This window comes from Sebastes umbrosus, chromosome 14, assembly GCF_015220745.1.
Source record: "Sebastes umbrosus isolate fSebUmb1 chromosome 14, fSebUmb1.pri, whole genome shotgun sequence".
In the NCBI taxonomy this organism is placed as follows: Eukaryota; Metazoa; Chordata; class Actinopteri; order Perciformes; family Sebastidae; genus Sebastes; species Sebastes umbrosus.
This window is the reverse complement of record NC_051282.1, coordinates 18,470,895-18,498,818: the sequence shown is the minus strand read 5'-3', so window position 1 is coordinate 18,498,818 and position 27,924 is coordinate 18,470,895. Positions and strand designations below refer to the sequence as shown.

Genomic DNA, 27,924 nt, shown 5'->3' with positions numbered 1-27,924 from the left:
AGCAGGAGCAAAAAATAAATAAAAATGGATGAATATGAGTTTATGCTATAGAGATTCACACGCCAAGTTCACACCAGAGGGGCGAATTATTCAGTTTCCTTTCCTGGGAGTTAAAGTGGCAGTAGGCAGAATATTTTTGGCATCATCGGGCAAAAATTCCATAATAACCTTTCAGCATATTGTAATTCAAGTGTTCTGAGAGATAACTAGACTTCTGCACCTCCTCATGGCTCTGTTTTCAGACTTTAAAAAATCCAATCACGGGTTATTTTATTGAGAGAGCGTTCCTATTGACTGGGCTCCGGTCATGTGACCAGAACTTAGCGTTCCTTAACCAGATTTCACAATGGCGGCGGCGTCACAAACTTTCTCATTTTACAGCTAAACAGTACACTACAAGATGATTCTGAGAACATTTGAGGCAAGAAATAGGCATTAACGTAACATAACATTGAATAATATTTGATCAGCGCTGCCTAGTTTGACCGTTTGGTCGGAGTTGGCGAGCGATTGACAACCAGCTCTCATAGACGGCAGCTGGACAGCAGATCTCAGATCAGCTCTTTACTGCTTGTTTTCCTTCCGGTCTGTGAAATCTTGCAGATGCCGTTAGGAGCACCGGAGGACACAGAGACACATGATTTTTTTTTCAGGTTACCTGTTTCATGTACTACTGTCAGGATATAGCGACCGTTTTATAAAAATTACTTTTTTTAATCATAGCCTATTTATGCTTTTTTAAGCAAAATAAAAGGCAGACACAAAATAATGGAGAAATACTAAAACTACATTCAAACTCACCACTTAGGAAATCACATTGTGTTTACTTACTAATTTTAATAATGAATTGCTCAATATTGGTAAAGTTGTAGGTTTTGTGTGTATTAGTTGTATATGTGTGTGTGTGTGTGTGTGTGTGTGTGTGTCCCACCTCCCTGCCCCTCCTGTCCAATCAGAGCAGAGAACGTCCATCGGGCCTCTTGACGCGCTGCAGCGGTAACAGCAGTAACAGCAGTATGGAGCAGTATAACAGACGGTGGGGGAGGGTCACGTGTGTACACAGTGTTGTGTGTCGGTGCTCAGCAGCACTCCTCCAGCAGTAGTAAAGTCTGCTACGGACGGCCCCCTTTCCAGAACAAGCCTCGTCCACCAAAAGTTGATAGATGAAGTAGTCAGTCTCCACCGGAACGCACTTTAACGCTCTTTTTTGCTATTTCTAGGCTCTTTAAAGGAGCGCGTAAAGGAGCGCGTAAAGGAGCGCGTAAAGAGCGAAAGTACTCCAGGACGTGTGTTTGTGATAATGAAAGGAGTGAGAGATGCCAGTGGAAATGCTCCATCCAGACCCAATGCCTCCGTAGGTTTGTCACCGAGCCAGATATATACGTTTCTGGTGAGTTTTCCTCTTCTTTTTGTTATTATGAGTTGTTATTGCCTTGATTATTCACTTCACAGCGGTAGAGAAGTGGCCTCTCTTGTGGAGAAGAAGGCTTATAGATGCGAGGGTGAGGAGCTGAGCCAACAATAGCCGCAGAAATGGCAGAATGTATAATGGTTAAAAGCCGTGACAGCTATCCACGCTTTGATCCGTGCAGTCAAGTGTGATGGAGACACACACAATGTCCGCAATAATAAATAGCCCACAAACCAGCCTATGGTTTGTTTTTCTCTCCTCCTCTTGTTCAGCTCTAGTAGCTCCACATTATATATTTGGGAAAACAACACCTGAAGATGTTTCTCACGGGATCAGCTTTCTTTCCCTAGTGCTGGAGAAGAAAAAGTTTAATCAGAAGTCTCTAAAGTGAAGTGCTTCTTCACTGGCAATAAAAAAAGTGTTGTTTTAAAGTTGTAATAATATCTTGTTGACATGACATCTGCCATTAGAGCTAATCGGATGTCATACTAAGTGTGTTAATTTAGGTTATCATGCGTTGTTTATAACTATAGCACACTGCAACATGAAGGCAGCCTTGCTTATACTGGATTAGTAATATCTATATATATATCCCAGGCCATCAGTGAGGAATTACTACAAATTAATCACACATTTTTTTTTATCTTATTCATAATGTACCTTAAAGGGAGATTTGTCAAGTATTTAATACTCTTGTCAACATGGGAGTGGGCAAATGTGCTTACTTATGCAAATGTATGTATATATTTAATATTGGAAATCAATTAGCAACACGAAACAATGAGAAATGTTTTCTAGAAACCCTCACAGGTAATGCATTTAGCATAAAAAAATAAGTTCAGATCATAACATGACAAACTTGAGCCCAACAGGCAACAACAGCTGTCAGTAGGGATGCACTGATCTGACTTTTTGAGTCCTGATAGACATTACTTTCCTAACTTTTGTAAAGCAAAATGCGACCAATAAATACATACGTATATATATATATATATATATATGTATTTATTTAATTGTTCTTTATTATTAAAATAATAAATCGTACACCAACAACTTGGTATAAATCTTCAAAATTAACAGGAATTACAATTCAAGTGTAAACCTTTTTAATGCAGCAACATATTGGTCAAAACTTGGAATTCAAATTCCAGTATATAATATCTATATAGTATATACATATAGAATTGAATTGAATGGACGGGCCCAATTGTTACCGATATACCGATCCAGCTATCTGAGTCATTATCAGCCCGATATCCGATCCGGTATCTGTATCGGTGCATCCCTAGCTGTCAGTGTGCTATTTGACTTGCCCCAAAACTGCATGTGATTATCATAAAGTGGGCATGTCTGTAAAGGGGAGACTCGTGGGTACCCATAGAACCCATTTCCATTCACATATCTTGAGGTCAGAGGTCAAGGGACCCCTTTAAATTGTCCCCGACAGTTTTTCCTCGCCAAAATTTAGCGCATGTTTGGAGTGTTATTTAGCCTCCTTTGTGACAAGCCAGTATAACATGGTTGGTACCAATGATTACTTAGGTTTTATAGTTTAATATAAGCCTAGCTGCAACCTTAAAAATGGCAAGTTGCATTAATGCTTTAAGGAAATTAGTGACATTAAAACTAATTTGCATTAACTCGTTATTATCGCGTTAACGTCAACAGCACTTATATTACATTCTCCCGGTTTGTAGTTTTCTTATTCTTTTATTTCTATTTTTCTCTTATCCAGTGGTTTCAACATGGCTCGACAGCTTTGTTTTGATAAATGACATCAAGATTTTTGATAAACTTTTAAAGACATTATTTAATAACATTATGTTAACAGATGTTCCCTTCAATGATGTACCACTAATTATGGCCAGCAACTGAGGCTGATTGACTTTCTGACAAAGTAGTTCTGCTCAGATAAGTCCTACCGCTCACCAAATTAAATGCTTCTTGAGATTTTAGGCTTTGCACTTGTTGTTGTCAACTTCATCCATGTGACTGAAGCGGGCATGTGTGCGTGCCATGGCTTAACGGCAGTAAGCCTGCTTTGTGCCGACCATTGAACTCTGACTTTGTCCATCACAGTTCAACATGTTGCTGAAAAGACGCCGAGTGAGTCTTGAAGTGGACGTGACCTGGGCTTGACCAGAGTCTCTTACACTAGAACTTGATATGAGGCAATACTGTTTTTCCAAAACAGATGTGACGTAGTTCCACACCCTCTCTGCAGCAGCAAGTCCAATAAATCATTTCATCTCCGTTTAGTTTTCCCGTCATTCACCCTTCAGATTTAACAGATTAACGAGCAGGACGATAAGCAGGTAGATGATTCACCTGTGAGTACAGTTTGCCAAATTATTCTGTATAGTTTCTGAGGAATCCATTCAGAAACTTCCCTACAACCAAATTCCAGCGCTGTGACTCAGTTCTCTGGAGACTGATGATGATTTGGGGGAAATGTCCTGAATTATATTAAACCCTTCACAGAAATGGAGTTGATGGAAAGTATTTTAATCACCCCTGAGAGCTTAGTAATTTTAATTTGCAAAATGTGATGCAGCATTAGCATGCACCTGAAGTCAGATCCCTCATTAAAAATCTCAGTTAATGGGCTGCTTTCCAAGAATAAAAGGCAGCTGAGAACCAGAAGAGATTAAGGGACTTTCTTAAATGAATCATTTACATCTTAATGGCCTCTCAAACTGTAAGTAGTTCCTGTGGACAGGTACTTAAAATTACACACTATTAATTCCAAGAAAACATTGTGCATCAGTTGTCATTGTGTTATACTTCACCACTGACGTTGCTGCCCAGTCACAGCATGTACAAAATGTGAGACCTTATTTTCTTATTTTTGCTGCTCCACTGCACGCTGCTGCTGCTGCAGACGCAAGCAGCGAATCATGTGACATCACTTTCTGAGAAGAGCCTGTAAATTCCAGTAAGGATATATGAGGGGTGTGGGCCCAGTATGTCACACTGCTCCCATCGGCCCGCGAGATCTGGCTTCAAAACGCTGAGACGTCAAGCACGTGGGCGTCACTCCTACGAGATCATGTTTGGTGGGGCTGAAAGCATGCTGAAGCACGGCCTCCCCCTCTGGGGATATTTAACTTAGCCACGTTTGACACGGAGTAGGGCAAAAAGTTCAGACGGGGCTTAACCAAGTCTACGTCTGCAGTCAAAGTCGTGCAAGATGAACTCTGACAAGAGCTTATCTATTCTTATTTAAGGAAGCAACTAGTAGGAAGCCACCTATCCCCTGCTTTGATTCTCACATGCATACTTCAATATCTAATTTGCACACTTTAATCACTGCATAATTATTGCCTTTTAAAAGAGAGACAACAACCAAAAGATCATATGCCTCAGGTAGTTCGAGTATCTGCTGTAATACCAACAGAATATAGTCTCTGCTTATGTGAACAGCATATCTCCGACCTTCACTCAACCTCAACATCACTTCCGTGTGCAGTTTTGGCAGAATCTGAAATGGACTTCAAAATGAAATGGTCCTCATGACTCTGAATTCAAACAGACGTAGCTCATATGAGTAGGAGGAGTAGGTATTTTTCTTTCACCTCGCCTGCCCCCGTTTGTCCCCTCAGCTGAGTGGAAAACTAGAGATTTCATTATCAAGGGCTGCTGGCAAAATGTGCAAAGCTAAAGTGCAATGAAAGTAGAGGTTGCCTGGAGTGAATTGATGCAGCCTGCAGTGGTTGTTCATACGTTTTAATATGAAAACCATGATTTACAGTATAATATTAGGCTCGTTCGAGATGAGCCAGGCCTGCCTGTGCAGAAGCGATCGCTTCGCAATGCATGGGGGTTATATTTGTGTCCGACTTGATCCCGACTTGCCCTGACGTCGTGCACACGTGGGCAGCGATAACCACACAAGATCACGGCGGCTGCAGTTTTTAGAGCCAGGCGCCACAGTCGCTCTCCACCAACTGCAAGACCCAGGGCATGATGGGAAATGCCTGGCTGTCACCTGATGAAAGAGCTGATTGGCTCTTAAGGCCCTGACACACCAAGCCGACGGTCGGCCACAGACAGTTTGAGGCCGTCGATGAGTGTCCATCGGCCGAGTTTTTTTGGTGTGTCCCGCACCGTCGGCTATAGTCTGCCCGTGACAGAGTTTTTTCGGCCTTAGTTTGACAACAAACACCACGTGTTGTTAATACTAATAATAGTAATAATACTAATAATAAAGAAGGTTATTTATATAGCACTTATCAGAACAAGTGCACATTACAATGTGCTTTACAAGGTGGACATAAAAATAATAAAGGATAGAATCTAATGCCAGATACATGCACATTTCCACATAAATTTACAAAGAAATATAAATGAGTCAGAATGTGGTCTGCAAACTACAAGTAACTTACAGACCACATCTAACAGGAAATCACTATCTTGTGACTTCCTCTTAATTCTGTGAAGGCTGCTGGAAACTGTCCGACTGGACCGCAGCTTTTTTGTCACCGCCTCCTGCTGCTGCCTCTCGTCTACTTTCGAACAAGCCTATTGTTTAGTATGGGCTATGTGTTTTTTCTTTCTTTGTGGTGACTTGGAGTAAATACAGAGGAGACTGATTGCTCCATGATATTGTAGTAACTGGCCTTTCCTTCTCTATTCATGCGTCACAACTAAACTCCGTGGAAACTATTCCTTGATTGGTGTGGCCGATTTTTAGAAGGGTGAAATCCTGGGGATGGGATTTTAAAATGAAGGGCCAGCATGAAACAAAATATGTGTGTACATACTATCAAGTGTCTGTCACTTCCAGTAGGTAAACGTAGGAAATTCCAAGGTTTCAGTTTCCACTGTTAAACCTTCAGTCCAGTACGCATTATAAATGCCATGGCGTCCGTTTTCATCTCTACCTCATCATTGTTTTCTCAAGGTCTTCTGTCAAATACTATTATACTATTATACTATACTATACTATACTATACTATACTATACTATACTATACTATACTATACAATACTATACTATACTATACTATACTATTATGTCCATCGCTCACTTTATGCTCCTCTGGGAAGCGGCCGGACAAAAAAGTTGAATAAATAAATTAGTAAGTAAGTTAATAGTTATAATAGTAACAGTAAGTAAATAGTATAATAGTTTATAATATTTATATTCTTCAACACATGCCATTTAGGTAGAGATATGAAATTTCTGACAATAGAAATAATTTTGTTTTACTTTTGTACGGCACTTTGTAGGCAGACAATTTACTGTCGTCCGGTAATCGCTTTCAGTGCAAAATGGCGAGAGTAGCAAGAGTAGCTTTACTGCTGGGCGCTGATGTTGCAATGGAACGACCATATGGTTTTCACTTCTTAGCAATACACGTTCTTTGACGACACGAATAGGCGACTGTTTGTTCTAAACCTCCTGAAGAGGTTAGCGTAGATGCTGCAATAGCATCTGATATATCAGAACTGGAGAGTATTTCTTCAATGAAAGAAGAGCAAAGAACGGCACTGAAGGCTTTTCTCGATGGAAAAGATGTTTTCACTCTTCTCCTGACTGGCTTTGGCAAGAGTTTGATTGACAGATGGTTCATCCAATCACCTGCCAAGTATTTTTCAAAATACTTTCTAATGATGGCTTCTCTGTGTTAACAAACCATCTGGAGCGTCATGTTACCTCAAACCTATTTATGCAGAATATTAAGAACCCTGCAGCTCGTCGGAAGCTGTAACATGAGCCAATGTGTTAATGAAAGGGCGGCTAAAACGTCTGAACACAGCAGGTGTTAATGAATGGGGACAGCCAGCCACAATGCCGTGCGCTCTCTTTAATAATCACCAACTTCTTAAGTCATTTCCTCCTTAAGTGATCAGAGGCTATTGAAGGAGTGAAGGGCAACTTGTATTCCACACATTCAGAGAAAAGCACATAATCTGTGGGAGAGCACCATAGCTAATTATGTAGTGGTGTCAAGGCCTGTTTTAGTGAATGAGTCACCAGCTGCTTATGCTAGAGAGCCGTGTTTACAAGAGGTCTGCCCAGTGCTCCTGTCCTGGTGAAGACAGGTTGTTTTGTAAAGAGTAACTCTACACTTTCTTCCTCCTGATCCTGGTCCAGTCCGGCTCTGAGCTCCAGCCTCCACTGTAGTCTCATTACAGCCAGTTGGAGTAGTATAGAGGAGGGACTTGACTGCCTTGTGTGTGTATATGCGTCTGTGTCTGAGGCTTAAGGCCAAAACAGCCCCTCTGTAGTGGTGTTACGTAAGTGAACGGAAGAATGTTTCCCCTTTACTGGCATCGTTACTCATCCTCCTGAAAACAAACCGGCCTTCCTGCACTTTGTTCCACAAGTATTTTCAAGGGAGAGGTTTCCAGAAAATTATGCACATATTTTTTTTTTTATTATTATTTCCAAGTTTGTTTGCTCTTCAGAGAATCAATTCCTTTCAAAGCAGCTTTGGGAGTGAAGCCAAACATGTGGAAACATAACTGCCAAATTATCACAGGAAATAACATACAGTGAATTTAGATGACTTATCACGGCAATCCTTTCAATAGCCTTATGATCTTCCACTTCCTCGACCAAAGCTGTTTGAATAATTTATTTAAAATGACCTGAGTTAATTATGCAAGGCAGTATTACATAAGCTTTTTTTTCAAAACTTTGCAGCCCCGTCAAGCTTGATCCCAAACGCTCCCGACATGCGCACGGTCCTTTTCTTTGACCTTGCCCTGAACTCCAACCCCGCGACTCGATCCTCGCTGACCCTCCGCCAGAGCCTGCTTCACATTTCACTCTTTATAAATCTACCCATCACCACGTGCCCAACCCCCAGTCGACCTGAACAGAAGGTGCATGCGCTTCAGCAGTCTGCAAAGTGTCAGGCAAGAGAAGTGTTTTTTCTTTTATCTGGCTGCTGCTTTGACCATGTGAAAAGCACAATGGCAGCACAGCACAGCACAGCACAGCACAGCACAGCACATCTAGCCAATGCCCCCTGCATGTGACTGTGATAGATAGAGAGAGAGAGAGAGAGAGAGACGCAGAGCAAGACAGGAAAAGCTTGCAGAGGTGTCAAACACTTGCTCTGCCCAGTGTGGCTCTCACAGAGGAGGAATAGTGGGTTTTGAGGCCGAGCTAGCAAATGAAACATATTGTGAGGCGTTTGCATTCAGCCAGTCAGATGCAGTGAAGTGAAATTAACAGTGTTACCCGGCGCATAATAGCTGCGCCGTGGCTGACGTGTTTTTGTGTCAAGGCCTTGTTTGCTCCTCTAGCCAGCACAGAAACCAGTAACAGAGAGGGTTGGATTTTTACTCATAGAGGGAAAAAAACAACTGAATGTGGTTTGTTTTTTGTGACTTCCTCAAAACGTAAAGAAAAAAACTCCCTTTTTCAGTGCTTGTGCTCATACATTTAGGTATCTAGAGTTTGCACCAACCCACAAACTGTGAAATAAGATAACCCAAGTTAGTTTTTTTGTGGACTGACTAGATCAGGAAACATGATTCAACACGCCATCCTATGTCACATGCTGGCTCACTACAATATATCGCCCGCAGCTTGAGAACTACCTTTGCAAAGATGCACCATATTTTATTCCTCACAAGCCAATCAGAGCAGACTGGGCTTTTTCAGGAGGGTGGCTTAAAGAGACAGGCGCTAAAACGCAGCGTTTCAGACACGAAACGATTAAATGAAGTACCAAATGAAAGTACCAGTAGTTCTATTACTTCTATTGATTTTTGTTAATATTACATGGCTCTAATTATTATTGGTAATTGATAACAACTATGCCGTTTATTATCTGTTCTGTAACTAACTCCTGTCTCCCTGACTCTCTGCCAGCAGTCGGCCTGTTGAGAGACGTGACCTGTGTCGGAGCCCAGCGATGTGGCTCTGCACGGTTTACAATGAGACGGACACCAGCGTGGACTTCCGGCTCTGCCAGGACTTCGGCCTCATCCTGTCAGTCCTCTCTCTCATCTACCTCCTGGTGTGCTTCCCATTGGGGCTGTGCTACAATGTGCTGCTGGTCGTGGTCAACCTCTCCAACAAGGTGTCCATGACCATGCCGGATGTTTATTTCGTCAACATGGCCATCGCGGGCATTGTGCTCAACCTGGTGGCACCTGTGGAGCTGCTGAGCTCCACCTTCACCCGCTGGCACGCGTGGGAGTACAACAACGAGGTCTACATCACCCTGCTCATCCTCTTCAACATCTCCTCCCTGGTCATCATGTATTCCACCACGCTGCTCAGTCTGGACTACTACATAGAGCGAGCGCTGCCTCGTACGTACATGTCCAGCGTGTATAACACCAAACATGTGTGCGGGTTCATCTGGGGCGGCGCGGTGCTCACTAGCTTCTCTTCGCTGCTCTTCTACGTGTGCAACCACATCTCCACGAAGATGGTGGAGTGCTCCAAAATGCAGAACAAGGAGGCGGCGGACGCCATCATGATGTTCATCGGCTACGTGGTTCCAGCCGTGGCTGTCCTTTACGCCTTTGTGCTCATTTTGCGCATTAGAAAGGAGTCCACGCCTCTGGACCAGGACTCGGCTCGCTTGGACCCTTCTATCCACAGACTGCTTCTAGCCTCAGTCTGTGTACAGTTTGTACTGTGGACCCCGTACTACATGACCCTGCTGGTACACACTATAGCCGGTGCACCGGGTTACATTAGCAACGCACATTACTTGCCTACGTACTATTTCTTGAGATGTGTGTCTAAACTGCTGGCTTTCTCCAGCAGCTTTGCGATGCCTCTCATGTACAGGCAGATGAACAAAAACTTCTCCAACAAGCTGCAGCGGCTGCTCAGGAGGCTGCACTGCAGAGACCAGTCCTGCCCTCATGAACGCTCAACAGTGCAGCAAGTGGTGACGTGAGTTGAGATGTCCCCCTGGGAGATTACTGACGCCCCTCCCACTCCTTCCTTTCCAACCTCTTGGCGTAGCCGGCACTTATCTCCCCCCCCCCTCCCTATGGAGCCAGGATCTGACTAGGCTCCCTCGCTGCTCTGGACTGTGTTAAGAGCGACATAGCTGACTGTGGAATTTCCTGTCACCTTCCAGGACTTGATCTGATCTCTCCAGTTCTGCAGCAGGGGAGGACAAACCAAGCAAAAACCACTAAGTGCTGTTATTTTTTGTCACTGAGTGAAGCTCTCCACTAAAGACACTTGAGCTTCTAGTTTGTGGGCGGTAAATTGGCACAATCAGCTGATAACTTCCCAGAGCATGGTTTTCTCTGAGTTTCAAATATCCTGTTAGCAAGGGACTCCCAATTGCAGTGGGTGCAGCTTCCCTCATACGAGTGTGTTGTGAATATTCTGCTGACAGTGAGTCACAATATGCTACTAGATGCAATTTAAGTCCCAACTAGAATAATTAATCAATGATGCTTCTTCCTATCACACAAGCAGAACCAGCAAGCTTTAATTATCAAGTTATTCTGTTTCTCAATTAAAAGAAAATCCACAACCCTGCATTGATAGATGGTGGCTAGTATATCAACGATGCACCACAGCTAATGAACTCGCCTTGTGTGCAAACCAACATTTTGCGCTGCCAGTGAACATCAGCGTTTACTGCCCTCAAACTAGAGACCTCGATCACTTGAATGAGAAGACATTGCTACCTTTCCAGAGATGATTATTCCTTTTTACTTAAATGTGTTGAACATGATTACTCACTATCAGAGTAAATAATCTTCACATTTTAAAGGTAGAGTACAATATTAATGGTTTCTTCATTTCAAAAGCTATTTTCTCTCTTTGACACCAACCCACAAAATGTTGTTCCCATACAACTAAACTGCAGAACCAAAATACGTTTTGAAAGGAGACATATTTTCTCCTGGATTACGGTCGCAGTTTTAAACAGGTTTAAACATGTGATTAATGTTGTTAATTGAAACAAAACAAAACAAAAACGCAAAAAACGACTTTGTTAGGTTCAGACAACAAAACTGTTGGGTTAGGTTCAGTAAAAAATACATCATGGTTTGGCTTAAAATTACTTAAAAACAAAACAAAAACGCAACAAACACTACGTTTCACACAGGACAGAAACTAGGTATTCGTGATACGTCAAAGAAAAACGTAATCCGCGACAAAATACTTTTCCTTCCAAACGTAACTGAGAATGCAATGTAGTTGGGAACGTCATTTTTAGGAGACAGGGCTGTGACACCAGTACTACCCTGTAAGCTAGATGTACGTACTGGTACAAAGAGGTGTTTTCATTTCACTTTTATAAATTGAATTGGGAGGTTTTGACAGGCTCACAGGCTTAAAGAGATTATCCTTGCGTACGTCAAGCTCCAAAATCAAATATCATAGAATAAGTTCATCACAGAACTACATGAAATGCTCATATACAGTATAAAGCTCTTATTCAGGGTTCAGACATAACCGGTATACCTCTTGTTTCAGTTCAAATCAACTCATTAAATATCAACTCATTCATTTGAGCAGAGAGCTTCAGCCCAGTATGTGATATGTTGAGGAATTCTGCATGGAGAGCCTCACCGGAGGGGGTCAGTGAAGTCCCCACAGGGTCACAGAGAGGGCCCTGAGGAGGTGGCATGTACATTCCCTGAATTGTATGAGTGGTTGGAAGTTTTTGTGCCGTGGAAATATGAAGCCTGACTGGGTCACTCTGGAGGCACTATCAAAACCTTCACTAATTCTAAATGACTCGCCTGTCGAGCACCTGCAAACAGCGTGCTCGACGCAGATTTTGAACTGTAATGCTGCTCAGATCCCGTATCTGCACATTATTGGCTAAGCTGCTTTTTGCTTTCTTGCCTGCCACACAGACTAGTAGTGATGAACCCCACTTATAAAATGAAAAAAAATGATATATAGAAATCTTTTTGCATGAGGTCTGTTGCATCACTGCATTAGTGTAGTTTGTGATTTGCTTTCTGAATTAGAGGGCCAGTGTTTTAATCATCCTGTGAACAGAAGCACCAGCGGGGTGGGGCATTCACTTGAAGAGAAGTGGAAGGTGACAATAAATTATATATTTTGTAGACAGTTTTAATTTACAGCTTTTAAATAAACAATGATATTACAATTCTTGGGTTATTTCCACAAGTGTGCTTGGCTTTCTCTGTGATTGCCGAACTCAGATTTGATGCTTTTCACACGTAATGTGAAGCTTTTATTAAGATTATAACATAGTGCTGTATTCTCTGTAACATCTCGTGACTATTAGGGGATATGTTTGTATAAACAGTGTCCAACATTTTAATTTCCGCTGCATAGCCCCACCCTCGCTATGTGTCTCTGCAATCAATCAGTGAGAAGAGCTGTTTATTTTCAACTTGAGGCTGTGTGTTTACATTATGTGCAACAGTATCTGCTGCCCAGTAAAAAAAAAAACGTAACGTGAAACAGTTAATCATTATTTGAACTCAGTTCAAAGTCCCGATGCTTACTGTTCATTTAGGATCAGAAGGCAAACAGTAGTACACGCAATCAGATGATAAGTGGTTTGAATCAAAGCTTGTGACAATCTGATGGAGGAAATCTAAGCAGCATTTGTTAAAGTGGCGTTCATTTTACATACTGTTAGAGATTGCAGTTAAACTCCAACTATTACAATCATTAGTTCCTACAATGCCACTTGATTTATGGTGAATAGAATTCCAGTTTTCATGGTTATGTTACAGTTGAACATGTTCCCACCGGTATTTTTATCCAGCTAATCTGGATAGAACTGATGTAAACTTTCATTTACTTACTTTCATTTCGTGAAGAGACATCCAACAAGAAGGCACTCAACACAAATTCTTACTTTGATCATAAAAAAAAAATGTTTAGAGGATTTAAATTTCAGTCTGGATCTGAATTTGCATCAAACTACAAAATGACAATTGTGCTGATCTTTGGCTAAATAAAAGTTATGACCAAATAACTTTACCATGTTGCTGCAGCGCCACCTGTAGGCAGAATACCATCACGTTTTGCAAGATTGCTTGGAGTTGATGTGTGCCATCTAAATTTGGTTGCAAGTACATAAAGAAGCCCTCACTTTTACACTAAAATCCAATTAGCTTTCCTTATTGTTTCACTAAATTTCACTGAAATCCAATTTGTTTTCAAAAAAGATCATGCTAAATAAGAGACGAGACCTAAAACCAACTCCTTGGCAGAAGGAATAATTAGCAATCACCACTAATGGACTACACGATGCACTCAAATGGCTAATAAAGCTTCATCAAATTGGGCTCACATCCAGCTCAGATGACTACTCAGGTCTGAGTTTGGTTTATTATTTCAGAGGGGCCATGATCTCACATGAGTGCGAAGACATCTGAGCAATAATCACTGTTAAATTGCTGAAACAGACCGAGCGTAAAAACACCATCAAAGTTCTCGCGTGTTGAACGTATGCGGACACATTTTAGCTATTTGAACGGCAAAACCTCAAAAGTCCAGATGAATCCACTTTTCAGATGTGATGCTTTTTGTGACTGTGTATGCAAGTGTATATGTATAATACAAAAATAATGTGTATATATTGTATGTGAGAGATTTACAGGAAGATGCTCTTTCAAAAACACAGTATTATTTTCTGAGAGATATATTTAGATTCTGTAAGTAATCTACTCAACTGAGTCAAAGACTGATTAAACAATAAACTAACATGGATATTACCACTCCTTATTTCAATGAAATGTGACAATACTTGTGATGAAAATATGTTGAAACATCTGCTTTGCAGTCTGTTGTTGAAATGCTGTTTGGTGTGATTAATGCCAAACCTCTTTGTTCTTGCAACAAGTTGACCAAACATGACCCAAAAATGTCCCTTGCAATGGAAAAATACTACTTTACTCAACTTCCTTATTTGAAAAAGACCGACTGCTTGACTCAAGTTTTGCTTTTATCTACACCTCGAGTGTACATGAAAACAAAATGCTGTTAATTGCAGCTCTTCAGCCCTGTGATCATGTCGGGATGATGGTCAGGTTGTCGAGGTTGTTCCCTCCCTCTGAGCTGCAGTGACAGTGGGAGTGAGGTCGCCACACCGCTAACAGCAGATTGCTTGTGGCGAGACCCTTCAACCACGCCACTCCAACTGGGGGAAAATAGCAGCGTTCCAGGCATTCTGGGAATTGTTTTGTCTTCTGTATGTCTGACAGTCCAATACTGAAAACAGTGTTGTGAAGGATACATCTGATAATGCGGCACACTGAGAGCTGCAAGGTGAAAAAAGTGCTGCAACAGGAAGCGATAATGAAGTGATAAAGCACTCTGTGACTTAAAGATTAGGTTACAATTAAAGCTCAACAGACTGAGGTAAGGTGCCATATTGCAGGGAGGAGTGTCACTACTAGAGACAGTAACCATAACATTTGATTGCACAACAATATCTATTTTCAACATCTTTAGAGCCGAGCAAACACTAAACGTCCAGCAGCAGGAGGAGGAGGGGGGAGGTCTTGAATTATATGTACTACATCTGGAAATGATATGATAATGGAGTGAATTGAACATGGTTGTCATGGTTGCCGTTTCCCTTTCCTCTGAGGACTGCAGTTTCACGGGGCTTTCACTTCATTCTGTGAGCTCAGGCGAACACGCAAAGAACACAAAACATCAGTCAGTTACCATCTGTATTTATGTGCTATGTTTCAAGAGCAGGAAGCTAATTATGCAACAGGGTTTGATTCTTCTAAGATGTAATACAGCTGAAAAAGTATGCCATCATTAGTGTGTCTGTAACTGGTCACAAGAGGTAGGTCTTCTAGCAAAAGGGTAATCAACCAATAGAGAACTAATAATAGGCTATGTTTTTCATCTATGTTTGTTTTCTGTCTATTCAGGGGTGTCAAACATCCGGTCTGAGGGCCAGAACCGGCCAGCCAAAGGGTCCAATTCGGCCCACTGGATGCAAAATGGGAAAATTACAGAGAAGTCTTTCTTTAGTCCAATTTTCAATAAAATACACTGCTAATCTTATTTGTCCACTGAGGGTTACACTGTCCTAATAAAGCTGCCTTCACATGATAAGACATTTTTGTAACACTTCATTTTAAAGGTCCGCAAATTTCATGGTTATTAGGTGATAAATAAAGCATATCAATTAACTTTGTATTATTTTCCTGGAAATGTATTAAATAAATTACCAGTTATTGGGAAATAGCAGGCTATAATTATTAAATAATGTTTATAATAAAGTCATTTTCAATAAATTTTGAGGTAAATATTGGGGTAATTTGGCAGTAATTCCGAAGAAATTTCAAATAGGTTACTTGCTAATTATCACCTACCGTAACTACCATGAAATTTGCAGACCTGTAAAATGAAGTGTTACCGAAATTTACTCTTCGCTCACCAGGAGGCTTGCAGAAGCAAAGCGCTGCACAGGTGTAATATGTCATCAAAAAGTGTGCAAGGAACGCCATTCACAGCAACAACAACAGTTGCAGCTGTTATGTCATTGGCTGCGCTTTGAAAGGTCAGCTGCAACCCCAAAGTTGAAATAATTTGAACTTTGAGCGCAGCGCTCTGTCGCAATTTGCTGGCAACCCTTGGCGCCATGCTAGTAATGGCACGGCCAGCGCAGAGCCATTTTATCGCTGACCATGTGTGGGTGGCTTAAAAGTAGCAGGCCCTATGCTGGATAAGCTATTATATAGATCCCATGTAGGCCTACTTACTCACAGGCTTCGTTACACAACACTGTCAGGCGTATGCTACTGTTCATGAAAAATATCTTTGTCAAGAAGGAGAAAAGTAGAAAAATGGACCAGTTCCTATTTGTTAACAGAGGTTAATGGGAAGCCAGCGTACTTGGTGTGTTCACAGCACCTTTCAGAGCTTGAGGAATATAATGATCGGCACCAATATCAGACTCATCATGGCAAAAAAATACTTGAAAAACTTGCAAGGACAACTGAGAATAGAGAAGACAAATGAATTGTTAGGTCGTAGCTGAGAGATCAGCGAGACATCTCAGGTTTATCATCTGTTTTGCAAATGGATTGTTCATTAACTATGAACGTTTTCAGAATGTACTTGTATTTATTTACCCTAAAATAAAGGGAAATCTAATATTTATAGGTTATTATGCAATGGTTTTACCGGCCCACTTGAGATCAAACTGGGATGTATGTGTGGCCCAGGAACTAAAATGAGTGACACCCCAGGTCTAATTGTTGTTGTGTGTAGCCAGTGGTGCCTTCAAATGGGTTTGTGTTTACCGTGTTTACCGTGTTTACGAGATGAGTCCATATGAACGACCCCCTCATGTCGTATTCCTGACGCCGTAAGTGGAAAGTTTCTGAAAGGTCCTCGTTCACGAGTTGTGACGTGTTTGTTGACGTTGTCAGAAATGGCGGAGGCCTTGGAAGTTAATTTTTTCGGTGCATAATAAGTTAACATATTGTAATTTAAGTCGTATATTGTTTTTCTTGGTAATTTTATAATATGTCTGAGGAAAATGTTGCATTATGTTACCCACTTGCTGGCGTGCTAAATAGTTAGCCTCTGTGGCTTCTAGACGCCGACAGTAACGTTAATATTGCCGTTGCTTAGCAGCGGTGTCCTTCACGACTTAACCACTTGAACGCCAAGCGACTTCCCATGTTGTAAACACGAGCTCACGAGTTTCATTTGAAGGCACCATATGTGGCTCTTTCTTGGCTGGAAGCAGTTGCCAGGCAACCTGTGGAGACTCTGGAGCCAGGTCTAGCTGTTTCCAGTCTTTGTGCTAAGCTAAGCTAATCAGATGCTGGCAGTAGCTTTACATCTAACAAACAGATATGAGTATTATCAATCATCTCATCTAGTAATAGTTTATTCCCATAATGTAAAGTATGAGTGTAAAACTACAGGTTTTGTTTTCCTCAAGTTGCACCAGGAAAAGCTCTTACTTTAACTGTACAAGCATCTGTGGGAATGGGGTAACGCTGACAGAGCACAGTTCTTAATGTGCTGCATGTAGTCCTAGTGTTGTTTTTTTCCTTTAGAGGTTCAGCCAGACCAAAAGTATTAACCTCAGTCAAACATACAGCATTAAACATCAGACCACCTACGTAGCCAGAACATTTGGCTTGTGGCTTCAAATGTTTTATCTGGCTCTCAACCAGATTTCACACACACACACACACACACGCCCTCAGACCACTGTTGTTTTTCTTAATGCGGGTCAAATTGGGCTGCAGAATGTAAAGACGGGAACAAGGCGAGACAGGTTACAGTTAGAAATCTCACGCTGTGATTCAGCTGAGTGTCAGAAGGAGGGCAGCGGCGGAATAAAAATCCTAAATCCTTAAAAACAGGAAGAGAGTTAAAGTGTCAGACCCCTAGAGGCTGAATAATATTCATGTAACAAAACTGATAATGGAAAAGAAATCAAATAGGTTGGAGATTTTGCTGGAAATAGGACATGGGATGTGATTCAATGCAAATAAGATATAATGAGATCAAATAGAAAAGACCACATGATGTGAAGCCAAGCTGGTTTTGATGGATTCAACCAAAACACAGATAACTGTCCTGCATCTACCCGTGTGATTGGTGAACAGAATAAAACAGCTGTAGTTCTTGTCTCCAATGTCCTTCCCATATTTGAACTCTCCCACCATGTGAATCCTATAGGACAGAGCAGAGAGACTTTCAGGAAGGAGACTTCATCCTTGACCCACCACATCACTTCAGCTCTGGGGAGACAAGTGGACCGGGGCAGATGCTTTTAAAAACAATCCACCCTTCCTCCCCAGCCAGTCCTGTTCTGTTCTTTGCTTTTCCTCCTCAGAAAAAGAAAAATACACCAACAATAAAATTCCAGCATCAGCTAAATATCAAACATGGGCCCTGGAAGCGGCGCAGAGGAGCTGGACTGTGCAGGATGTTCCATTCAGAGGTTGTGGTTGTGGCTGTGGGAGATGTTGGATGGAGCCAGGAGCACATCAGACTGGTAAGTGGAGGCAGATGAGGGTGTTGTACCCTCCCTCCTCCAGACCTCCCACTTTCACTCCCCCAACCACAAGCAGTTAAACCCCACTACTTCCCTTTACAGCACTGGTAATGTTGTCTTCTTGATTAGATGTCACTCGGTGGGGAGTATAGGCTATTGTGTTTTTCAGCCTCTTTTTCATACAAGAAAACACAAGTTATTATAGCAATGTGTTTTCACAGTTATGGTATGATTTCATGGTTGTCATAATATAAAACCGAGACCAAAGAAAATGTTGGATTCTCCTTGCAATTTACCATATAATTCAATTATCGAGCCTCTTTGAAAGTCACTCATCTCACCATAACTGACCACAGTTTCAGCCAAAGTGCAGTGATGTTCATATTTTCACCACCTTGCCAAACATTATTCATCGTTTATGCCAGTGGGCCACCCAGTGGACGCACACAGGGAGTGCATCCTCTCTCACAACCCTCAAAAAATGAATCCAGTCTTACAGAGGAAGTAGTTGAAGTGTAAATTCAGAGTCGTAGAGATCACAAAGAGGCAAAAACCGAAGCCAGTCTGGAGATGACGTGTCATTGAACCCTCTGAGACCCACAATAGACCCATTTTTTGTCTTTTTTGGGGGGGTACAGGGGGTCTTTAGGGGGAGATAGCAGGTCAACAGTAGATGTCACATAGAAGTGGTGTACAACATCTGAAAGCTGGGAACCTGAAGAATTAATTTGAGTTGCCTCTGAGCACTGTGTGTCAAGTTGTTTTAGTCATAAATCAGAAATAAACATGAGTTAATTACTTAATTAATTAATCAAGCTTAGAACATTATGAAGGAAGTATTTGATGACCATTTCCATGCTCATTTGGTGCTATATTTGACACTTTTTACCACACGAGAATTGATAAAAAATTATCAATAATCCCTCCAAAATACCACAGTAAGTCACCAAAACGTTGAGGAACTCCATAGAAAAGCCATGCTGTCATTTGGTATCAACAACTTTTGACTTTTGGCGAGCAATTCTGTTCTGGACACTCAGAAACCCCCTTATTCTCAGTCAACCTAGGAAAGCCATCCATCCTCTGAATGCTCTAGGTCTGTAGTTTGTGGTTGTAAAGTTTCATGAGGCTGTGATAATCCTATAGGTCACTACAGGTCATTTTATACAGTGCAAGTCAAGGTCAAGTTTCAAAAAATGGTCTCATTACAATGAATATAGAGTATGCAGAAATATTCAAATACACCATTTTTTCCCCAAACTGCATGTGATTATCATAACGTGGGCATGTCTGTAAAGGGGAGACTCGTGGGTACCCATAGAACCCATTTTCATTCACATATCTTGAGGTCAGAGGTCAAGGAATCTCTCTGAATATCAACATGCCAGTTATCGCTCGCCAAAATTTAGTGAGAGTGTTATTTAGTCTCCTTCCCAACAAGCTAGATTAATACAGCTCTAAAACCAAATCTGCTATAGCCTCTGAAAGACAGTAAAGTTGATCCTGCAGGTCTCGGGGGGGTGAACCGACAGAAAAAGACATAAAACAGAACAACCTGTTGCTGTAAATCATTTTTGCTGCAACACACCTCGTTATTCCTTCAAGTGGTTTATAACACGCTTTCCCATCACACATCATTTCAGCCATTGTTAGCACAGGCAAGATCCTTTTTCTGGAAGTACATTTTCCAGATGAGGTTCCCTGTTTAGTTAACCTCACATTAGCTTATTTAATCAGTTCCTTGGAAGTGATTTATAGTCTGGAGAGATCCTAGAATCAGTCAATGTCACAACTCCACTTTTTAGCCTTTAGTCTTTAGGTACTGTTACAACATTATGCACCAAGACTGCTCTACTGGGCTTCAAACAGTAGTATCACATATACTTTATTTAACTGTAAAATATGTCTAAGATATATTTCCACCAAAAATATTAATTTTACCCGCTCTGCTTGAGTGCTACGTTGGACTAATACTCACTTCATTAACTTGGTGTCATTTAACACCATCACCAGTCAGTGAAATATGCACACTCTCCTTCCTTTCTTCCTCTCCTCTTCCCTCCTCTCTCTGACAGTCTCCAGCACCTTTCCATTAGACTGACCTCCACATCCCTACCTTCCCCTTATCTGTGTGAAGTCATGCGGGCAGAATAACTGAGATTTCAGGTAGTTGAGGGAAAATCATGCTAATGTAATGATTCAGGGAGTTTTTTAAGAAATTTCAAAGAAGTTATTTGCTAATTATTATTTATTTATCAGCAGACATGGAAATAAAGCATATTTATTAAATTGATATTTTTTTCATGGAAATGTATTAAATAAATTACCAGCTATTGGGAAATATAATTATTAAATAATGTTTATAATAAAGTAATCTTTGATAAATTTTGAGGTAAATATTGGGGTAATTTGGCAGAAATTCCAAAGAAATTTCAAATATGTTACTTGCTAATTATCACCTAATTACCATGAAATTTGCGTACCTGTAAAATTAAGTGTTACCATCCTAAATTGTACCCCACCATACCAAGAACTCCACTTGTCCAAGCTGCAGGTGTGAACATTGAGAGTACTGTGACGTGCCCTGTCTTCAAACTCCTGAAGTACATCCACTCCAGCAGCTCTCAGCTCTCTCTGTTGTTGTTTGTATCACATTTAAGGCCCTGGAGTCGGTGCACAGCGCTGCCAAAGGAGCTGCAACCCCCACCCTCCAGGCAGTGATCCAGCCTTGGCCTTGACTTCTCTCTCCCCTCTGGCTGTCTGAGAATGAAGTGACCTTCCCACCATGTGAAGACCTCACAGTCACAGCCAGTCTTTCCTTTAATCCTTATTAGATAGATGCCTCTCTTCTCAGTGATTTCATCCAATTTTATATTAAGTTATCCCATCTACCTGCTGCTGTTTTTGCAGCTGCATACTGATCATTTGGGAATAAATCTACTATGATATCAATAGATTATGTTTGGGGTCAATATTGTCTAAGATGATTTAGTTTTACAACTAAGCTTTGACATGATGCAGCGTGCTCAATTTATAGCTCTGGTGTCGCATATGGTTAATGTATGTGTGCAATTATTGCAGGCATCTGCAGTTAATGCCTCCCGGCTATCAAAAGAGACATTACACAAGCCAATACCACATCAAATAGGTCTCCATAGCCACAGTTTGGACACATAGATTAGTCCAAATTATGTTAATGTTACTCCTTGCCCAGGAGCGAAGAGTCTGTTCTGTTTCCCCCTTATTGAGAGTGAAGGCTCACAGTGTTTTAAGCCTTATTTGAATGTAGTATTGAGAATAAGCAAGGGTCAGTGTCTTTTGGGAATCAATAATCGATACAGATCAGCAGGTAAACTGTTTTACAAACAGATTGATGGAAAAACTAAGAAAAGGGTCATGTGCAGTGTGTTTACACAGCCCTTAAGACTAAGAGCTGGATGACCCAGGTGAACAAATACTGCACACAAATATAAGTTGTTTCCATAACAACACAACCTGGTCGAGGAAAACTCCACGCTTCTTATTTACTGTCCAGACTTTCCCTTGTGTTCACATCAACTCTCAGCCAGTTGGATCTTTTTAGAAGCTCAGCAGACACCTGGAATCACAAACTGGATGAAAAAGAAAAGGGAATTTGATGAAGCATGGTGACCAAACCACGGGCAACAGATCATCTCTTTGCCTTTCTGTCTCTCCCGCCCGCCTCTCCTCTCCAGACAGGGTTGGGCCAAACAGCAGGTGGTGCAGAAGAGAAGCCCCGGACATGGGATTTACAAATCTCTGGTTCTCAGACTTATGCACCGGACAAGCATGGAGGAGCAACAAATCCCACATTTCAAAAAGTAAGTGCTGCTCTATTTGACATTTTGTGCTTATGGAATAGAGCTTTATGGGTTTTATGTCAGTTTAAAATCTTAAAAACAAGGAGAGTTTGCAGTCAAATTATAGGTGATGCACTAACTATACTGTATGTATTTGTTCATTTAGAGTGTAGATGGGGTAATTCATCATGTCTTGGGAATCCAGTTGCATAATAAGTTGTATATTATGTCATCAACTGGCTCTTCATCTTGCTCAGTTACACATCTGGAGTGACTGATTGTAGTTTCATTTCAGGTCTTACTAATTTTGGAAGCGGATCAAAACAAGCTCAGAACTGAAAAACTGTTTCAAAAGTGATTTCAATGTGCTTTTAAATATCCTATCCTGAGATTACAAAAGGATATTTTAACATTCAGATATCAGAGTAAACTAACATTTTGGTGATAAGATAATTTATCTGAATAATTTGTTCAATAGCAGGACTATAAATCAAATGATAAAATGTAAGCTTTTTTGGTGGTTTTGAACTCTCCCTGAAAATGAAAAAGGAAAAGGCTGTGTGCTACTCATGCTGTGATAACAATTATTTATTTATTGGAGGGTTAAAAAAACTATGGCAGACATTTAATTTGTAAGATTTTCAGCCTATACATGGATTTTCTCATTTTGCTTCCCTGTGCATGTGCCGAACCATTGCTGTGAAGACTACTGTTAATAAGAATGCATTAATATTGCAGAAGGTTTCCTCTGGAGGATATAAAACCCTGAGGGCTGTGAATGTTTGCTAAAGGTCATGTTTGCCAAACAGAATACAGTCGTCGGAGAAAGTCACCGATTTTGGGGCCTGAAAACCGTCAACCAAGGAGGAGGATAGTTAGTAATGTAAACGCTTGCAAATTATAGATTTTGTGTGATGTGTGTGTGTCGACTGGAGGTTCACATGGAGGTTGGTTAAATGTTAATGTTAAATATGTTTTCATTGCACCAATTAATAGTCATCAAGTGAGGACAAACCGTTTCGAGTGAGGATTTCTAAGGAGGATTTCAATGCATCTGTTTAAGTCTGACGCCTGAATGTTAATGTGCAGACTTAGTTGTCTGCCATCTTTTTTTAGACCCCCTTTAAACATCTCTTTCCAACGTGTTTCATTTTCATACTTTCTCGATTTTTAAGTGTTTTTGTAAAACAAGTGCTCTACCTCGTTAGTTGTTCTCATTTAACTCCACACAAGATTGCTGCTTTTTCCAAGTCTGTGCACCTGATTGATTTTTGTTCTCCTCTCCACAGCTCAGGTGTCACAGCAATAGCGTCTCTGGCCGAGGCTTGTTGAATAAAGATACACATGGACTTGGACAGATGACTCAAAGGAGGAGAAAGAAGTCCACCCTCTGATCTCAGGACACTCTGTGATGATCATCAGGTTACAAAGGCCAAAGGACGATTTTAAGACATGGAGGTGCTTCTGCTTTGTGTTTGGAATCTATTAGCAGATGAACCTTGATGTCACCATGAGGTCAAAGAAGCCGTAACCATTTTGTTCCACTCACCTGACTTCTGTCAGCATGCCAACGCTGCATAGATGATTCACCCTTTAAGGAGACATCACTGGGAGCTAACAGGGTCTAATGATGTAGCAGCTACGGGTGACCTACATGTGGCCTACGATTCGAGACAGTCCGATCACAGTCAGTATGGAAGAGCAGACAACCTCTCTGGTCTGGATATATGTTAACAGCACAGAACAACTGAACACTTCGCATGAGTACAACACAACGGATTTGACTGAAGACTCAGTCAAACACCAATCTTACATTATCGGCCTCTTCTTGTCCTGCCTCTACACTATCCTCCTCTTTCCTATTGGATTTATTGGTAACATCTTAATCCTGGTGGTGAACCTGAACAGCAGAGAGAAGATGACCATCCCCGACCTTTACTTTGTTAACCTGGCTTTAGCTGACCTTATCCTGGTGGCAGATTCCCTCATCGAGGTCTTCAATCTGAACGAGAAGTATTACGACTACGCCGTCCTCTGCACCTTCATGTCCCTGTTCCTGCAGGTCAACATGTACAGCAGCATCTTCTTCCTCACGTGGATGAGCTTCGACCGATACGTCGCCTTGGCTAGCTCCATAAGCAGCAGACCGCTGAGGACTATGCAGCACGCCAAGCTCAGCTGTGGCCTCATCTGGATGGCGTCCATCCTCGCCACCCTGCTCCCGTTCACCATTGTGCAGACCCAGCACAGGGGCGAGGTGCACTTCTGCTTCGCCAACGTCATCGAGATCCAGTGGCTGGAGGTCACCATTGGCTTTTTGGTGCCCTTCTCCATCATTGGTCTATGCTACTCTCTGATCGTGCGAATCCTCATGAGGGCCCAGAAGCACCGCGGGTTGTGGCCGCGGCGGCAGAAGGCCCTGCGCATGATCGTGGTGGTGGTTCTGGTGTTCTTCATCTGCTGGCTGCCAGAGAACGTCTTCATCAGCATCCAGCTGCTACAGGGCACGGCCGACCCGTCGCAGACGACTGCTACTACCCTGTGGCATGACTACCCGCTCACAGGCCACATTGTTAACCTGGCAGCTTTCTCCAACAGCTGCCTCAACCCCATTATCTACAGCTTTCTAGGAGAAACCTTCAGGGACAAGCTGCGTCTCTTCATTAAGCAGAAGGCCAGCTGGTCAGTAGTGAACCGCTTCTGCCACCACGCCCTCGATTTACGCCTCCCTGTCAGGAGCGAAGTGTCAGAGGTGTGACTGTGAAGAAGAGGGACATTTGTTATGAAACTGAGTCCACAGAATATGCTAAAAAAAAATCTTCATATCAAGGTGATATATGACCTGCGCTTTTCTTCATCTGTTATTTAGCTTTGCCTCATCAGTAAATTTGCTCACTTTCTGAACAAAAACACAAGAATGTACACCCAGAGAAGGATGAAAATGACTTGATGTGTGCATCCCTTTAAGTAGATAATAACGCACATACAATACTTAAAGCTATTTTCATGCTTATCTGCACGTGTTTTCTTTTCGGTGTGTTAAAGTTAGCTGGGTGGCCAGGCAGGCAACAGTAAATGAAATGCTAGTGAGGAGCAAAATGTCAGCATCTAGTTCACCCTTGAAGTATACAGCCAGCGGGCAAAGATAACTAATGCATAGATGAGTGTCAGAGGGGGCCAGCCTTTGTATAAGACAGACAATGATGAAGCCTTTTGTTATCTATAATGCAAATCTTCCAGAACAGTTTCTGGGTATGTGGGATAACCAGTAGAAATAGTAAAGGCATAGAGGAAATACTGCATCACGTCAAATCTAATCAGGCTCTCCGTTTCATCTGCAACAGAAGGGTCATTTTCAGTTACTATCATCTGTACATGTAAAAAGAAAAACATGCATTTATCAAAAAAACAACACATATCCACCATCTACATCAATACCACCATGACAACCCTTGACAAAATGTAGAAACGCAACATAAAACAATCACAGTTTTGGGAACAAAATCAAAGACCCAACAAGCACCAGTGACTTGCTTTTCACTGTCCTCGTCGAATATATTATATATATTACTGTACCCGTTTGCTTTGTGCATTTCAGCTGACATGATTTTTCTTCTGTTGAAAGAAAATTGCCTTATGTATAGTTAAACATTCATTGGACAAAAAATGTTCACATGTTTTATTTTTAGAAATAAAGAAAATGTCCCACTTTTCCAGGAGTGTAAAAGTGGAAGTTATTGAGAGATGTGTTTCAAAAACATTTAACATAGCTACATGTCTTCAAGTATTACATGGAATAAATGAAGCTGCACCCTTTATTTATGGACATTTTGGTCACACTATGAGGTGAATTAGCAACATACCAAATGTATTTTTTGTGAGATCAATCTCAAATATGTGATGTGTGAGATCATATATATCCTGGTTAATGCAGGAGTCAGTGAGACGGCTGTGTTATTACCTCACTTGTCAGCTCCTGTTAGCATGATGGTAAAGCAAAGAGGCAGGTGTTGTTTCGCCAGGAGGGGATGAGACTGGGTAAACACATCATTCAATGTTGATAACATGAAGCTGCTTCAATCTTTTCTTCTTACCCATCTTTAACATATATTACACTGATAAACAGCAATTGCCAACCCAAGTAATGGGCCTGTGACACCAAAAAAAATCATGTAAAACATACGTCATCTGGACATTTGTGGCTTGTTTTTCTGTCTGTGAACTGATTCAGCTATTTTTTTATTCAATTAATACAAATTCTAAAATCAAACATATGACATCAACATATTTTGATTCCAAAAGGCCGTCTCTGGACGTGTGTATTCTCTTAAAGTACATCACTTACAGCTTGATAAAATGCTTTTGACAGAGCAAATATACTCATTAACACATTCATCACAGGTTAATGCAGATTACCAGGCTACACAGGTGCCCTTTAAATATTTTAAATTGTTTCCCATCAGAGAGAGTTTAATGAAACCTGCCATAAAGTTTTACAGCTTGAAATTGTCTGTTGAACCGTCAGAACAAACATTATAAATTGCACTGTTTCTTAAATGCAATAGTGTTTACAGTTATCTGCATAATTATATGAAATACATACAGAATATTCCCTCTCTTATTAACATTTTTACAAAACAAACACTGCATGCACAACAGGTTCTGTGCATGCAGTGTTTGAGGATTGTACATCAATATTATTCATGTATTTTGCCAGCCTGCGGTGGGCCTGAGCTGTGTTTGTGCATGCGGCAGCCAGAGATAATGGCGTGACTGGGAAAAACAGGAGTCCAAACCACAAACTGTTATTCCAGCTGTAACGGTCCCAGCAGCCTGGGAACGCAGCGCTGAGGATTGTTTGACTGATTGTTTATTAGAGGTCTGCAAAAAATGCTAAACTTGTTGTGGTGCATGATGGTAAAGATTCTCTTGCGTCGTGTTTCCATCCACCAATATCCTTACCGTGCGAGAAAGCATGTTCTACTTTTCACCGTTTTTGTCTTTTACACCTTAACAAAGACAGGTTTAAGTATATATTTGTATTTTGTATGTGGATTTAGACATATGTGTGAAGGCTAGAATCTTCTGTCAGAGCCACAGAGGGCACAAAGACAGGAAGACAGGGGAGTAATAATCCAATGAGAGCTGTCAAATTCACTGAGATAAATAAGCAACACCTAACCAAGACCCTCCAAGTTCAACACTGTGGAAGAGACTGAGCATCATCTTTATATCACACATACACACACACACAAACACACACATTGGAGATGCTGTGAGAAGAGGTTGACAGTGGACTGTGTGTACAGCTGAGACTACTGAGGAAGGTTAAAGGTTTGTGGTGACTGACGTCACAGAAAGGAAAAAGGGTGTGACTTTTCCCCTTGCTTACATTCAATACTTCCTCTGGATGATGCTGAATTGAGTTTGTGAGCAACAAATCCATCCAGTAAAAAGAACATAACACAATATCTTTAGGTTATTCATGTGTGACACATATGAGCATGTTCACGCAGCCAAATGATAATGATAGTGTTATCTAGAGACGAATCCTGGAGCTTTTTACTGACTAAATTGGATGAAATTATTATGATTAACAGTAGTTTTGCAGGCACAAGGGCACATTTTCCTCATTGCACCCCTGCTGCGGTTGTTCAAAAACATCAAATTCACACAGGTGCAAAACAAGGTGGTAATTTCAGATGCTGAAGGTAAGGTTGGTGTTTTATTGGATATATTATGTTGATGTAGCTGTTTCTAATATTTTG

At 41.3% G+C, this 27,924-nt stretch overlaps 2 protein-coding genes and 1 long non-coding RNA gene across 5 annotated transcripts; 2 read left to right on the top strand and 1 right to left on the bottom strand.

Annotated features, from left to right (window-relative positions):
* The first annotated feature begins 1,013 nt into the window (after nucleotides 1-1,013).
* Nucleotides 1,014-10,866, top strand: gpr146 (G protein-coupled receptor 146). 3 transcript variants are annotated; one of them, XM_037792239.1, is made up of 3 exons: nucleotides 1,014-1,390; nucleotides 9,242-9,998; nucleotides 10,151-10,866. In XM_037792239.1, the coding sequence occupies exons 2-3, from the start codon at nucleotides 9,285-9,287 to the stop codon at nucleotides 10,253-10,255; spliced, it is 819 nt and encodes a 272-aa protein (XP_037648167.1). In that variant the 5' UTR covers nucleotides 1,014-1,390; nucleotides 9,242-9,284; the 3' UTR covers nucleotides 10,256-10,866. The 3 variants fall into 3 exon arrangements, with proteins under 3 accessions (XP_037648167.1, XP_037648166.1, XP_037648165.1); XM_037792238.1 differs by having other exon boundaries at nucleotides 1,018-1,390; nucleotides 9,245-10,866; XM_037792237.1 differs by having other exon boundaries at nucleotides 1,022-1,390; nucleotides 9,242-10,866.
* Nucleotides 4,953-23,852, bottom strand: LOC119501691. Its single transcript, XR_005209883.1, has 3 exons — nucleotides 23,843-23,852; nucleotides 17,541-17,542; nucleotides 4,953-5,556 (listed from the first exon to the last, which is right to left on the bottom strand). It is a non-coding gene; the product is annotated as an uncharacterized LOC119501691 (long non-coding RNA).
* gper1 (G protein-coupled estrogen receptor 1) lies at nucleotides 21,526-25,935 on the top strand. Its single transcript, XM_037792236.1, has 2 exons — nucleotides 21,526-22,177; nucleotides 23,446-25,935. Exon 2 carries the CDS (start codon nucleotides 23,811-23,813, stop codon nucleotides 24,912-24,914), a length of 1,104 nt encoding a protein of 367 aa, XP_037648164.1. The 5' UTR covers nucleotides 21,526-22,177; nucleotides 23,446-23,810; the 3' UTR covers nucleotides 24,915-25,935.
* The last annotated feature ends 1,989 nt before the right edge of the window (nucleotides 25,936-27,924 follow it).